Genomic DNA, 14,695 nt, shown 5'->3' with positions numbered 1-14,695 from the left:
AGTCCCTCAATATCTGAAATAATGATTTTTAATAAGGTCTAATTAATAATAAAAACCTAGTTGTGATAAAAGGAAGGATTATAGACAAAATATGATTTTAAATTAATGCTGGAGCCCATTACTTTATATAATAACAATTCAGTGGATTAATTTTTTGTATAATTTTGAGATACAGAAAAAAAGATTATGAAGACAGACAGTAGTATATTTTTAGTAGGCAGCTGGGCATTTGACAACCTGAAGGGTATGGAATTCTGAAATTGGAAAAACATTACCAATGCGTATCTATATTTCCAATATAGATCTTTGTCAATAAGTCCCCAAAGATACTGATTTAAAAATAAATTTATCAGGCCAGGTGCGGTGGCACATGCCTGTAATCCTAGCACTCTGGGAGGCTGAGGTGGGAGAATTGCTTCAGCTCAGGAGTTGGAGACCAGCCTGAGCAAGAGTGAGACCCCATCTCTACTAAAAATAGAAAAAATTAGCCCGGTGTGGTGATGTGTGCCTGTAGCCCCAGCTACTCAGGAGGCTGAGGCAAAAAAATAGCTTGAGCCCAGGAGCTGAAGGTTGCTGTGAGCTGGGCTGACACCACAGCACTCTAGCCCGGGCAACAGAGCAAAACTTTGTCTCAAAGAATAAAATAAATAAATAAATTTATCAGATCACAAAGGAATTTATAGTCATTGCAGGAAATTGGGAAAATATATTAATAGAAAAACCTAGATTAAAAAAACCTAAATTATATCACTCTAATAATATTGATTTCTTGTCATCTCTCCTTGTACATTTATTTTGTTTTGATATTCAAAGAGTATTCTCTACCTGCTATCCTATAGTAACTCTTTTTCACCTAACAATAGCTTGCAAATATTTCCCCTGTAATTTATTATGCCAAGTCATTTTCCACATTGCACAGTTCAGCCACCAATTCCTGTTGTGGAGCATTTACACTGTTTCCAAATTTCCACCATTATAAATAATTCTGAGATAAACATCTTTGTAGTTAAATGTTTGCCCACATCCACGATTAGACAATGATTTAAGACACAAAAAGACCCAAATCAGCCTTTGTGGCTTCTACTAGAAGTAATATACAGAAAGTGGAAATAGCCATGCAAATGCACCAGTAAGCGTGGACAGCAACTAGCCACCCATGGAAAGAAGACTATATGGTCTATGTTTGAGACAGACCACGATTTCAGAGTGACACAAAATAACTCAGAATGTGGTCTTTCGATAGGTTCTTTGCAGTCATGCAAAGCCTAGCATTCTGAGTAATTGCTAATTTTAGCTGGATCTTTCATATTTCCTGCCCCACCCTGTCAGCACATGGCAGTGGCTTTTCCTGCGCCTGTGTTGGGGAGCGTGCTGTGCATAGCCCTGTGTCCAGTGGAGGGGACGTAGCCACCCGAGGACCATCCTGGAGCTGTTTGGGGGCCTACCACACTCTGCCTACCAGCCTTCCTCTTCAATATTTGCCCAATTTATCCTCCACAATTTGGTTATGTATGGACTCCCCAAAGGGGGTTTTCCGTCTCTCCAACGGCAGCCCCATACCTACTTTGTGATTCTTGTTTGGCAATTTTTACTGTTGTTACAGAAACATTTCAAAGCCCTAAAGTTTAAAATAAGCTATGAAAATTGTAAGTTTATCCAGGACATGTGTGTGCAAACTTCAGCAACAACATTTTTTAACAATCACTCTAATGAGGCAGGTCTGTAGATCCTGTTTTTTGGGGGTAGGGAACATCTGAGCAGGAGCTCCAAGAATTCCCCAGGGCCCACCCCTTTGGAGCTCTGGGCTAAGCAGCTAGAGCTGCAGGGCGTGGGAGAGAGGCTGCCACGGGAACAAGCACTTCTCACTTCAGCATGGACAACCACTTCTCTTGCCGATAGACTCTGCTTTATCCAGCTCACCACGGCAGCCTTGATAGGCTCTGGTTTCCTGTCTCTCTTTGCTGCCATCCCCTGCGTGATCCACCATCCTCCTCCAAGCCCTACACGCACGCAACACTTTGCACTGGGCTCTGCATCTGGCCCTCAGTGTTGCCTTAGTCTCCACGTGGACCCGGGTTGTCATAGCAACATGTGGCAAGGAATGACCCTCCATCTCCTCACTGGACTCACTGCTTCCCCGTCTGCCCTGCCGATGATGATTTCTGTGACATATTTTCCATGAGTCAGCTCCGGTTCTCTATCCTCATCATCTTTCTTTTCTCAAAGCTATTTTGGGGTGGTTTCTTTGGAAAACATATTGGTTCCCTTTGCTTCTGACTGAGAGTTAGAATAACATTTTGAGCACATTCTACATGCCAGGCTTCATAGTAAACCTATGACGTGGCTGTCTCATTTGCTATTTGCCACAACTTTATGAGATAAGTACCATGGTGGTGACAGATTTATAGATGAAGAAATTTCAGCTTAGAGAAGCTCACTAATTTTCACAAGATTATGTTCTAAGCAAGTTTTAGAGCTGAATTATGAACCTAACTCTGACCACCATGACTATACTCTAATATGTCCCTGGAATAAAATTAAATTACTTTCCACTTCCAAGTGAAATATAATCTTCTGTTAGTGACACTGACTTCAAAAAGCCACTGTAAGAACTACTTGAGAATAGTTCTCAGAAATTTAACTGTCTTCTTTACACTGACTAGAATTTTTATTTGCCATAAAGAATAGAAGATTCTCTACTACACCCAAAATTCTCCCTCATAGCAGATGAATTATTTCAATTACATATTAAGCTCTAAAAGATAGAGTTTTCTTTGAAATTTTCAAAGATTTGTAATAGGAAATGGACCAAATTATTTTACGGAAGTTTCTCAGTATTTTAATGATAAATCATCCAAAAGTAACTCTTGAGTTACTTTCTCTATATGGACTATATCTAATTAATTCTTAAAATTAATTCTCCACTATAAAAAGAAGAATTTTCTCCCAGAAAAATTCAAGGAAATAAGAAAAACAATACTTAGGAAAAGTATGAACTGGCTAAGTTTTAGTTGTCACTTGCTGTGATTCTGAAATGGGTTTAAGAAAAATGAGTGTACTGTACTAATTTGCAGTCCCCAAAAAAACAAAAAAGAGGAAGAAAAAAAGAGAAGAAAAAAGAAAAGTTAGTCCATATATCTCATGCTCATATATACAATTATAATTTTCATTCATTATAGTTACAAATTCAAAGCCATAAAACAATTTAACAATAAAGAGACACTTGAAAAGCACATTTCTGTTCCTCAAGTTCATAAGGCTGATTCCTACTATGGAAACAGGTTGAGGTGCACATTCGCTGGGTCTGGGTCTCTGTTCACTTAGAACTTGACTTCCAGTGATTCCTAAAGTACCTATAAAACCCTTAATCTTACAAAAATCGGACTATCTCTATCAGTGATTGACCACACTTTATGTGCCTCGGTTTATATCTTCCATCTTGTATGGGTCTTTCATGTTTAGAAGTACTGAATGGATCATTTCATGCTGCAGTTGGAGTCTCAAGTCACTAATGGTTTAATAAACTATGTTTGTGCCAAATTTCAAGCCCACACAAAGGAAGTAGACAAAAGTTGGTAAGTGTGGCTTAGGCAAGAGATTTCCTTCCTCTTCGAGTGTCCCAAGAGTGGATGAGATATTTCAGGGTGGGGTAGGGGTGGGGAGGACCTAAACCACAAAAATCCCAAATGAACAGTCTCCTTAAGAGAATAGCTGGAAAGATTCTACAAAAAGGAAGCTTTTGTAATATACACGTATCCACGTCTGAAGATGCATTTAATGACCAACTTGAAAAATGTAAGCATCATTACAGGTATTTAAAAAAAATACCTCTAAACACAGTTATAGAAATTCAATCTACATATTTAAGGTGCGAATCTCAGTGTTTCCTCTCTTAAGTTTCTACTGGCTTCCTTTCTACGAACGTAATTCGGACTGCAAAGATTGTTCTCTTGCCTTCTCTAAAGGCAAGAGAAATTGTACTTTTACCAGGGCCAGCCTTCATGCTTGCTAGTAGTCGCAATGAGTCACAGCTGGAATGTCCTGTGGTTAACATTCTGCTCTGAAAACAGAATCAGGAGCAGCAAGGCACCCACCGGTTTCCATGGTAACCTGTATTTGTGTACTTTGAAAAATGACTGCTTTTTGTGTGGTCAGTTTGCGCGGGAATGAATTGTAGAGGTGACATGAGCCATCTGTGTGAATATAAACAAAAAACCTGACTTAATTAAGGGTCAACTTTAAAAGGCCCTAAAATTGGAGGAATTGGATTTTTTCTGCCTTATCGAGGCATTGTTCTACACTCACTTATTCATTAATTTATTTGGCATCATATTTAAGCATTTTAATAAATGTCTATTTGACGTTTACTTCAATGCATTATTTCCTCCCCTGCAAAGGCGAAAGGAAACTGATTGTCATTCATCTGTGTTCCCCCACACCCACTGCCTTCCCCCCACCCCCAATTCTATTCACAATGTGTTACTTAAGACCACTGAATGGCTGGGATTCAGGGGTCTCTTTCAGGGAACTAATCTGATCCGGAAGGAAGAAAAAAAAAAATCCCCTCTATGTCATGTGAAAATGTCACGTTTCTTAACCTTGCTGAGCTGGGAGGCAAAAAGTATTATATTGTGCACGACCTTGTGCAGAATCCAATCCTCAACATGTTGCTACCTAGTATTTCATAAGATCTATCACGCTTAGGATGATTATGGCTATAGAGGACATCTTGCCTGACATTTTGTTGGATAAAAATGAAATAATTTAAGCTTTGGCCACTAAACTAGCCTTTTGGGGTGGAAGACAGCAGAGCATTTTCTTGCTAATTATGCCTCTTCTTGGGAGCAGTATGTTTGTTTTTGTATTAATTAATTTCCAGCTGGACTTCATGCACTAGATTTATTAAAAACTCTGAAGCTGAGATGAATACCCTGCAGTGAAGTGGTGATTTAGGAGCCCACAGATTGCACCTCCAGTTCACCCCCGAATCAGGGGCCGGGCTGAGAGCTGCAGTGAAGGGCTTTTGTTCGTGTTCCTTTTTCTTTTTATGTTGTTTTCTCCTTTCTCTCATCCTCCTTCCGTCATTATGGCTTCTGTCAAATATGGAGACTAATAGAATCTTGATAATAAATACAAGCATTTGAAGCAGTAGTGTTTTTGTTAAAAAAGGAAGCCAAAGTGATAAGCTTGAAAAATAAACCACATCTTTATTCATTTGCTTAAAATGCTTCGGGTTAGTACTTAAGGGTGAGTGATATAATGCACTTCCCAGCTTGTCTTCTTCAATCTCTGCTGACCTTTGTTGAAATCTCACAAATGTGTGTGTCTGAAGAGCAGCCAATCTGAGAACTCAATGAGACAGGTCAAGGTCTACAAATCTGTGATTTATTATGATCTTTTTTTTTTTTTTTTTGAGACAGAGTCTCGCTTTGTTGCCCGGGCTAGAGTGAGTGCCGTGGCGTCAGCCCAGCTCACAGCAACCTCAAACTGCTGGACTTCAGCGATCCTACTGCCTCAGCCTCCCAAGTAGCTGGGACTACAGGCATGCACCACCCATGCCCAGCTAATTTTTTCTGTATACATTTTAGGTAGCCAGATAATTTCTTTCTATTTTTTTTAGTAGAAACAGGGTCTCGCTCTTGCTTAGGCTGGTCTCGAACTCTTGACCTTGAGCGATCCACCCGCCTCGACCTTCCAGAGTGCTAGGATTACAGGCGTGAGCCACCGCGCCCGGCCTGATTTGTTATGATCTTGAACGAGGGCCTGCCTGGTTCCCTCTCTTCTCTACAGAGTGGCCAGAAAGGATCCAAACTTTTTATTGCCTAAAAAGAACACCCTGAAATTTAGAACTATATGACCCTAATACCTAACTGACTATACAGGGTTCTTATAATGATGTAGATTAAGTCCTATTAATACAAATGAGGTTGTGGGGGAAATCACTGTGTGCATTTATTGCAGATGCATTGGGAACCTGCCCTCATTAAAGCCCTGCTGTAGGCAGTGAGGGAAGAAAGTCTGTGCTCTAAGGACAGTCTGGGAGATGAGACACACATGCCTATAGCTGGAATGTAAAGGGATGTGATCGTTTCCACAAAAGAAGCACGATGAAAATCTAAGGGCTTCTGAAGGAAAACTAATTTATGCCTGACTGTAGGGATTAGAAAAGGCTCCATGGAGGTGCTTCTGCTTCGTAAAATTTGATTATAGAGTTTTCCACACTCAAATCAATGTTTCAAACAATATTTTATATCATAACATTTCAGTAAGTAAAAATAATTTGGTCAGTTTAGAATTTATTGAGTCCAGATTATGCATTTACCCACAGACATGTGCAAAGACACACACACTCATACACACTCTTAAGTATATGTACTCTCTAAGAGAATAATCAAGGAAGTCCATGTGTCCATTATCAGATATTTTCCCTTTTATTGTCATGGGAAGCTCATCCCAAGCATATCTAGAACAAAGTGTTTAATGTGAACATCAAGAGAATTAAGAGAAAATATAATGGCCCAAGTCATGAGGAAGCCAATCTTTGTGTCATCTTTCTCAAGTGAAGAGATAGAGCAGAGAGGTTTTCTGTTTTTCTTTTTAATTTTTTTTAGTTTGGAGGCATGCAGCTGACAAAATTATTAATGAGGCAGGTTAAGGGTACAAACCTCGCACCCTCATTTCTCTCTGAGGATGTACAAATACCTCAGTGGAAAAATGGGCAAAGACTTCAGCAGAAAAATTCCAAGAGAAAAATATAAATGCCCAATAAACATTAAAAACAAAAACAAAACAACTTCAACCTCAAAGTAATCAAAATAACACAAAAAATATAAAAAATAATTTTTTACTATCAGCACCAGTTTTAAAAATAATTCTAATCATAATCAACAAAGCTCCACTGAAAGAAACATCTTTGTAAACTGTTGGTGGGAGGATAAATCAGTATAAACTTTCTGGTAAGAAATTTATTAATATTTTGGCCGGGCACAGTGGCTCATGCCTGTAATCCTAGCACTCTGGGAGGCTGAGGTGGGAGGATCGCTTAAGGTCAGGAGTTCGAGACCAGACTGAGCAAGAGTGAGACCCTGTCTCTACTAAAAATAGAAAAATTAGCCGGGCACGGTGGTGCATGCCTGTAGTCCCAGCTACTGGGGAGGCTGAGGCAGGAGGATCACTTGAGCCCAGGAGTTTGAGGTTGCTGTGAGCTAGACTGATGCCACAGCACTCTAGCCCACGTGACAGAGTGAGACTCTGTCTCAAAAAAAAAAAAAGAAAAGAAAAGAAATTTATTAATATTTTATTGAGAGCCACAAGATTATAGTCTTTGAGTCATTCATTTTATAGAAATAACGATGATACGACATCTCTTTGGTTCTCCTGGAGAGAGTTGGAACCCATTATATTAAGTGAAGTATCCAAAGAATGAAAAAACAAGCATCACATGTACTCACCAGAAAACTGGTTTCCCTGATCATCACCTAAATGTACATCGGGGAAGGATACCAATTGGATATCAGACTGGGATGGGGGGTGGGGGGAGGGGATGGGTGTATGCCTACATGACGAGTACGTTGCGCACCCTCTGGGGAATGGTCATGCTTGAAGGTGCAGACCCGGGGAGGTGGGGGGGGAGGGGATGGAGGTATGACTACATGATGAGTGCCAGGCGCACTGTCTGGAGAATGAGAATGGACGCGCTTGGGACTCTGACTCGGGGGGATGGGCAGGACATGGACAATGTATATGACCTGAACTTATGTACCCCCATGATGAGCTGAAATAAAAAAAAAAAGAAAGAAACATTTAAAGTATCAAACAAATATTTATACTGGCAAAAAATTGGAAATATCTTAAAGAACATTGATAGAATTATAGTGTAAATAGTCTATTAGTGGCATTTTTGCCAATATATATGCAGACTGTTTAATGACATGCTTAGTGAAAAACAGGGAGCACAATTAACTATGTAGTGCAAATTTATACACACATATATACACCTGCACAAATATATATATATACACACACACATATATGCAAATGAAAAAATATCAACAAGAGAAATTTCTGGTATTAATACAATATTATCTTCGATGGGATTAATCTTTGTATTTTCCTTTTTCATACCGTTTTAAAGTGTCTGATTATTTTTTAAAGTGAATGTTTACTTAGAAAATTATATCTTGCAATTGTATAGCTGCTATTCATTGAGCATCTCTTATGTGTCATTAATACACAAAGGCAGCTGGTTGGTGGACCATTTCCCTGTTCTCTGCCTGGACTATACTTTGGTCTTGCTAGGTTGACATTAAGCCACAAACTAATAGTTGAGTTTCCAAATTTATTGGGCTTAGGAATCAGATCCATCTCTAAAATAGTCTCTATCCAATTATCTACTTTTAATTCTTACATTGAGCCTCCTGTACTCAATCCACCTTGACAGATTTACCTCCAGCCTTGGAACCAAGGAGCAGTCTTTGCTACATGAGTGGAGTTGGCTTTCTTTCCATCTGACAAACCATGTGAAGTGCTTCTCCACTGGGACTTTTCTCTTTGATTTCAGCTCTACGATGGAGCACGGCGGATGGGGCGCTACTGTGGGGCGAGTCTGCCCCCTCCAGGGAGTACCACAGGCTCCCAGCTTCAAGTGCTGTTCCACACCGACGGGGTTGGCCACCACGAGAAAGGGTTTCAGATGCTGTGGTTCATTCATGGTAAGCCTCGAGATGATCTCAGTTGCGCTCGTAGTAGTTGCTTGACCAAGAATTGTTCGCGTTCCAGTTCTACGTTTGGAAATGACATCATGAACAAATGATGGAACCCGGGTAGTGATCTAGCGCTAGGCTTTAGGAAGTTTCTTTCCTCAGACACTGGTGGAACTCAGAGAGTTAAATCCTGTTAGGGTTAAGAGCAGAAGTGAAGTCGAATTGAAAAGGATCTGGGCCACTGCTCGCATAGATGCAGCAATAAATTGCCTCAGAGAAAGGCGGGAGCAGGATGAAGTTCCCAGGGATGAAGACCTGAACCTGGGCTATAGTGAGGCAATTGCTAGGTGGGATGGGAGTCTCTCGGGTGCAGGGGAACGCAATGAGACTTAAGGCTCACCTTGACAATAGGCAGAGGGAGAAGGATACGGCTGGATGAGAAAGAATGAGAGTGAATCGGAGAGAAACCAGGGCAAGGGGAAAGGGAAAGGTTGGACCGAGAGGAGGGATAGGAGCTGAGAAGTTAAGCTGTGACACAGCAAGCCAGGGGCATGGGTTGCACCTGTCAAACAGGTAGGGGCACAGCAGAGCCCACCTACCAATTGGTGGTTTAGGAACCAGATAGAGATAATCATTCTTCTCAAGATGAAAAGTCTTTTTTAACAAGAGGTCTGGGACTTCTACAAATCTCATGTGGGCCAGTTCACAATTAGCAGGCCCCAGAGCAGTGGTTCTCAAAATGTGGTCCCCAGAGAGCCACACAGCATCACTTGGAACTTGTTAGACATGCAAATTCTTGGGCCCCATCCCAGGCCTACAGAATCATGAACTGTGAAGGTAGTCCAATAAGCTGTGTTTCCACTGGTGACTAAAGTTGGAGAACCACTGTCCTAGAGTGATCCAGGTCACTGGATCCTGAAAAATGTAGTTCTTGGGGGTATCATAGCAGCAGCTCTCAACGAAGCTGTTACAGGGCTCAATGGTGTATTGCAATCAACTGGAAAGAGAAGTGAAGTTGTGATAGTCTACCAGGATCAAGCACAGACATTTAAGCTGTGGCCCTACTAATAAAATCAGGGGTGAACCCAAGGTGAGCATACACAAATGTGTGCAGTGGTTGACTTTTGAGGGTTCTTCACATCATAATGCACTCACTATATGAGTCTCAGGGTTGAATGTAACTGAATAGTACTATTATATACTTCAGAGTGCTGGATGTTCTGAGATTATGAACTGGGCACTGAGTGTATTTCTGTTAAAATATGTGTGGGGTTGTCAGTGTTTAAACATAGTCAGTGGTAATCCACAGAGCTACTTGTAGCTGAAAACATAGGTTATGAATTCCCAAAGTAAATGAGTATAGCTTATAGAAATTCTGGACCTTCTTCTTCATCAGTGAGTAGATTTATCATAGGTCAACTTATCGATCCATTAATGAAGGGATTCCATTGATGCATCTCTACAGTGCAGTCCATCTGCAGTATTCTGTGATTCAGAAATGTCATGATTCTAAGTAAACTAGAGACAGAGTAAAATGACATAGAAGGGACAGGAAAACGCTAGGAAATGACTCAGATCTTTAAGAGCTCCAGAGCAGCGTTTGTCAGACGTTCTTGTGCCCATGAATCACAGGGGAGCCGGTTACAGTGAAGCTGGGCTCTAGGGTAGGGCCTGTGAATTTGCACTTCTTAAAGCCCCCAGGTAGTTCAGATGGTGCCACTCTCTGGATCACACTTTGAGGAGCCCAGCGAGAGCAGGTGTTACGCCTGGAGAAATAAAATGGTAGATAGATGGCATGCCTAGGGGACTGGAAAATCCTTCTGAGGTGCCCAAAGGGCACATTGTACTACCAGTTTGCTTTCATGACACTAGGATGCCACCTGGGGTCCCTGCGATAGAGAACCATGCTGCTTCAGAGATCCAAAGAGGAGAAAACTTTCCCAGGGGTCAGAAAGTTGGGAGTTAGGAAATGTTAACCAGGAGCCTCAGAAGTGGCCTCAGCCCTAGATGCACATTGGAACTGCCTGGGAGTTTAAAAAAGTGCCCATGCCTGGGTCCCAACCTCCCGAGGTAGGATTAAGTTGGTCTGCAGTGGGACCTTGGCCTTGAGCATTGCTCATTTTTCAGCCCTGCCCAAATAATTAGTCCATGTGGTCAGGATGGAGAGTGCTAGGAGCAGTGATTCTGCTGCATCTTTCTTCTCAAGGGGCCACTCCCTCCTCCAGGCTGTTCTTTTTTATTTTTATTTGTTTATATATTTTTGAGACAAGTTCTTGATCTGTCTCCCTGGGTAGAGTGCAGTGGCATCTTCAAAGCTCACTGCAGCCTCCAACTCCTGGGCTCAAGCAATCCTCCTGCCTCAGCCTCCTAAGTAGCAGGCACACGCCATGATGCTCAGCTAATGTGGCTAATTTTTTCTATTTTTAATAAAGACAGGGTCGCGCTCTTGCTCAGGCTGGTCTGGAACTCCTGAGCTCAGGGGATCCTCCTGCCTCAGCCTCCCAGAGTGCTGGGATTACAGACTTGAGCCACCTTGCCCGACAGAGGCTGTTCTAACCATACTAGCCCAAGGTCACCGTAAGGAGCTTGACTGAGTGGTCATTATGAGCTACACCCAGATTACAGTATCACTGGGTTCTTCTAGCCAACATGCCGAATGTTCTGGTGAAAGGTCTAAGCTTTACTTGGGACAATTTTTTTCTACCGGTTCTATTTGGCAAATGTCTTCTGGGAGAGTCAAAGACACCCTCTGTCTATTCTCTTTTCCTGTTTCAAAAACTTTCTCCCAGTTGCTAAAAACTTGCTAAGCTTGGAGCCAGAGTTGTGTAACAGAATTTTGCCAGCTGAGACCAGATTTGGAAAAAAAAATATTTAACTTTGTGCCGCCCACTATATGTAAATTATACTCGGTAAGAACCTTCTAGAAGCGGATTGTTAGTCATTTAAATTTGCCCAAAATTAACTGGCTGTCATATTCTATAGTTGTGCAATGCCATGAGTACGCAGAGTGTGTGCCCTGCCTCTGAACTGTGTCTTTAGTTGAGACGGCCTGAGAAGGCGCCAAGAGAGAGGACAGGATCTGGGAAGGGGGTACACTCCCCTATGGGAGAAGCCCCCCCCCTTTTTATCCATTGGAGGGAATCGCCAGACATAAATCCTGATTTATCATTCCGACTCGTTTGTTCACTCTGCAGATATTAAGGATCTCTTGTGCCAGGTACTGTGCAGGGGCTGGGGACACAAAGTGACACAGCCACGGATATGGCTGCTGCTCTCACAGAGCTCGCAGGGCAGGTGAGAGACGCAGGCATCAACAGATAACTACACAAATCAACAGAAAATCAAAACCGTGGGAAGTACCAAGTAAGCATCTGACCTGGGCCAGGCAGGAGGTCAGGGAAATCTTCCCTGCGAACAAGACCTTTGAACTAAAATCTGAAAAATAAGCAGGAGTTAACTAGGCAAACCGGAGAAGGAAACGGATTCCAGGTGGCAGAAAGATCCTGTGATGGGAAGAACCTGGGAAGTCCAGAAGGGCTGGAAATATGTATATTACACACACACACACACACACACACACACACACACACACACACACACGCACACGCGAGTAGGGACCCAGCAGGCCACACCCTCTCTCTTCATGTCACTCTTTCTTAGTTCAGAGAAATGAGTTTTGAGTAGGATCTTGCAGGACTGAAGCGACTGGCCAATTGTGGGACTCAAAACGCAAAATAAAATACAAAATAAATTTAAAAATTACTCTCAACTATGAAACGCTAAGGAAGGAAATTGCAGAACACGTAAATAAGTGGAAATCCATACCATGCTCATGGATTGGAAGAATTAACATCGTTAAAATGTCTATACTACCCAAAGTAATCTATAGATTCAATGCAATTCCTATTAAATTACCAACATCATTTTTCACAGATTTAGAAAAAATAATTATACACTTTGTATGGAAACAGAGAAGACCCCGTATAGCAAAAGCAATCTTAAGCAATAAAAACAAAATGGGAGGTATTGATTTGCCAGACTTCAAACTATACTACAAAGCTGTGGTGCTTAAAACTGCTTGGTATTGGCACAAGGGCAGGGACACAGACCAGTGGAACAGAACAGAAAACCCAAATATAAAACCATCCTCATATAATCATCTAATCTTTGACAAAATAGACAAAAACATACTCTGGGGACAAGAGTCCCTATTCAATAAATGGTGCTGGGAAAACTGGATAGCCACATGTAGAAGACTGAAACAGGACCCACAGATTTCACCTCTCACAAAAATCAAATCACGGTGGATAACAGATTTAAACCTTAAACGGGAAACGATTAGAATTCTAGAAGAAAATGTAGGAAAGACTCTCACAGACGTTGGTCTAGGCAAAGAATTTATGAAGAAAACCCCTAAGGCAATTGCAGCAACAACAAAAATAAACGAATGGGACCTGATTAAATTAAAAAGCTTCTGCACAGCCAAAGAAACAGTCACGAAAATAAACAGACAGCCTACAGAATGGGAAAAAATTTTCGCATACTACACATCAGATAAAAGACTGATAACAAGAATCTATTTAGAACTCAGGAAAATCAGCAAGAAAAAATCAAACAATCCTATCAAAAAATGGGCAAAGGACATGAATAGAAATTTTTCAAAAGAAGACATAAGAATGGCCAAAAAAACGTATCAAAAAATGCTCAACATCCCTAATCATCAGGGAAATGCAAATCAAAACCACAATGAGATACCACTTAACTCCGGTGAGAATGGCCTTTATCAAAAAATCCCAAAACAACACGTGTTGGCGTGGATGCGGAGAGACAGGAACACTCATACACTGCTGGTGGGAATGCAAACTAGTGCAACCCCTATGGAAAGCAATATGGAGATACCTTAAACAGATTCAAGTAGACCTACCATTTGATCCAGCAATTCCATTATTGGGCATATACCCAGAAGAACAAAAGTCATTCTTTAACAAAGACACCTGTACCCGAATGTTTATAGCAGCACAATTCACAATAGCAAAGATGTGGAAACAACCCAAGTGCCCATCAATCCACGAATGGATTAGTAAACTGTGGTATATGTATACCATGGAGTACTACTCAGCTATAAGAAATAACGATGATACGACATCTCTTTGGTTCTCCTGGAGAGAGCTGGAACCCATTATACTAAGTGAAGTATCCAAAGAATGGAAAAACAAGCATCACATGTACTCACCAGAAAACTGGTTTCCCTGATCATCACCTAAATGTACATCAGGGAAGGATACCAATTGGATATCAGACTGGGATGGGGGGGGTGGGGGGAGGGGATGGGTGTATGCCTACATGACGAGTGCATTGCGCACCCTCTGGGGAATGGTCATGCTTCAGGGTGCAGACCCGGGGAGGTGGAGGGGGAGGGGATCGAGGTATGAATACATGGCGAGTGCCAGGCGCACTGTCTGGAGAGTGGGAGCGGACGCGCTTGGGACTCTGACTCGGGGGGATGGGCGGGACAGGGACAATGTATATGACCTGAACTTATGTACCCCCATGATGAGCTGAAATTAAAAAAAAATATAAAAATTAAAAAAAAAAAAAAAAAAATTACTCTCAATGTTCAAGGGTAATAGTAATATTCTTAAATGCATTTGTATGTGTGAGTGTGTGTAAAAAAAATTCAAAAAGATCGTCTCTGCATGGCCCCTCTAGGGGTCTCCTGAGGGTTGGGGCTGGGGGGCTGTTCAGGACTCCCTGACTGTCATTGGCCCTGGTGCTGTTGTCCCTGCCCTGGCTAGAGCAGGAGGCTCTAAACTCCTAGGCCTTTCCTTCAAATTACCTTCAGGCCCTTTCCCCTTCTACTCGTTTCCAAACTGCAATAAAAGCTCAAAAAATTCTGCACAGAAGAGTTCAAAACCTACAGCAACATTGCTTCCCAGAGCACTGCTTCTGAGGAAGACTCCTTACACACCTCATTCACTTCCCCAGTTAATAAA

At 41.6% G+C, this 14,695-nt stretch overlaps 1 protein-coding gene across 1 annotated transcript in view; it reads left to right on the top strand.

Moving 5' to 3' along the window:
- Nucleotides 1-14,695, top strand: part of CUBN (cubilin) — a 227,505-nt gene that overhangs the window by 71,234 nt on the left and 141,576 nt on the right. The window contains exon 28 of the mRNA XM_045534123.1: nucleotides 8,561-8,711. Coding sequence (XP_045390079.1) covers nucleotides 8,561-8,711 — 151 coding nt within the window. The remainder of the gene's footprint in view (nucleotides 1-8,560; nucleotides 8,712-14,695) is intronic.

The sequence above is a fragment of the Lemur catta genome, chromosome 1 (genome assembly GCF_020740605.2).
Source record: "Lemur catta isolate mLemCat1 chromosome 1, mLemCat1.pri, whole genome shotgun sequence".
Lineage (NCBI taxonomy): Eukaryota > Metazoa > Chordata > Mammalia > Primates > Lemuridae > Lemur > Lemur catta.
This window is presented reverse-complemented; position numbering and strand designations above follow the sequence as displayed.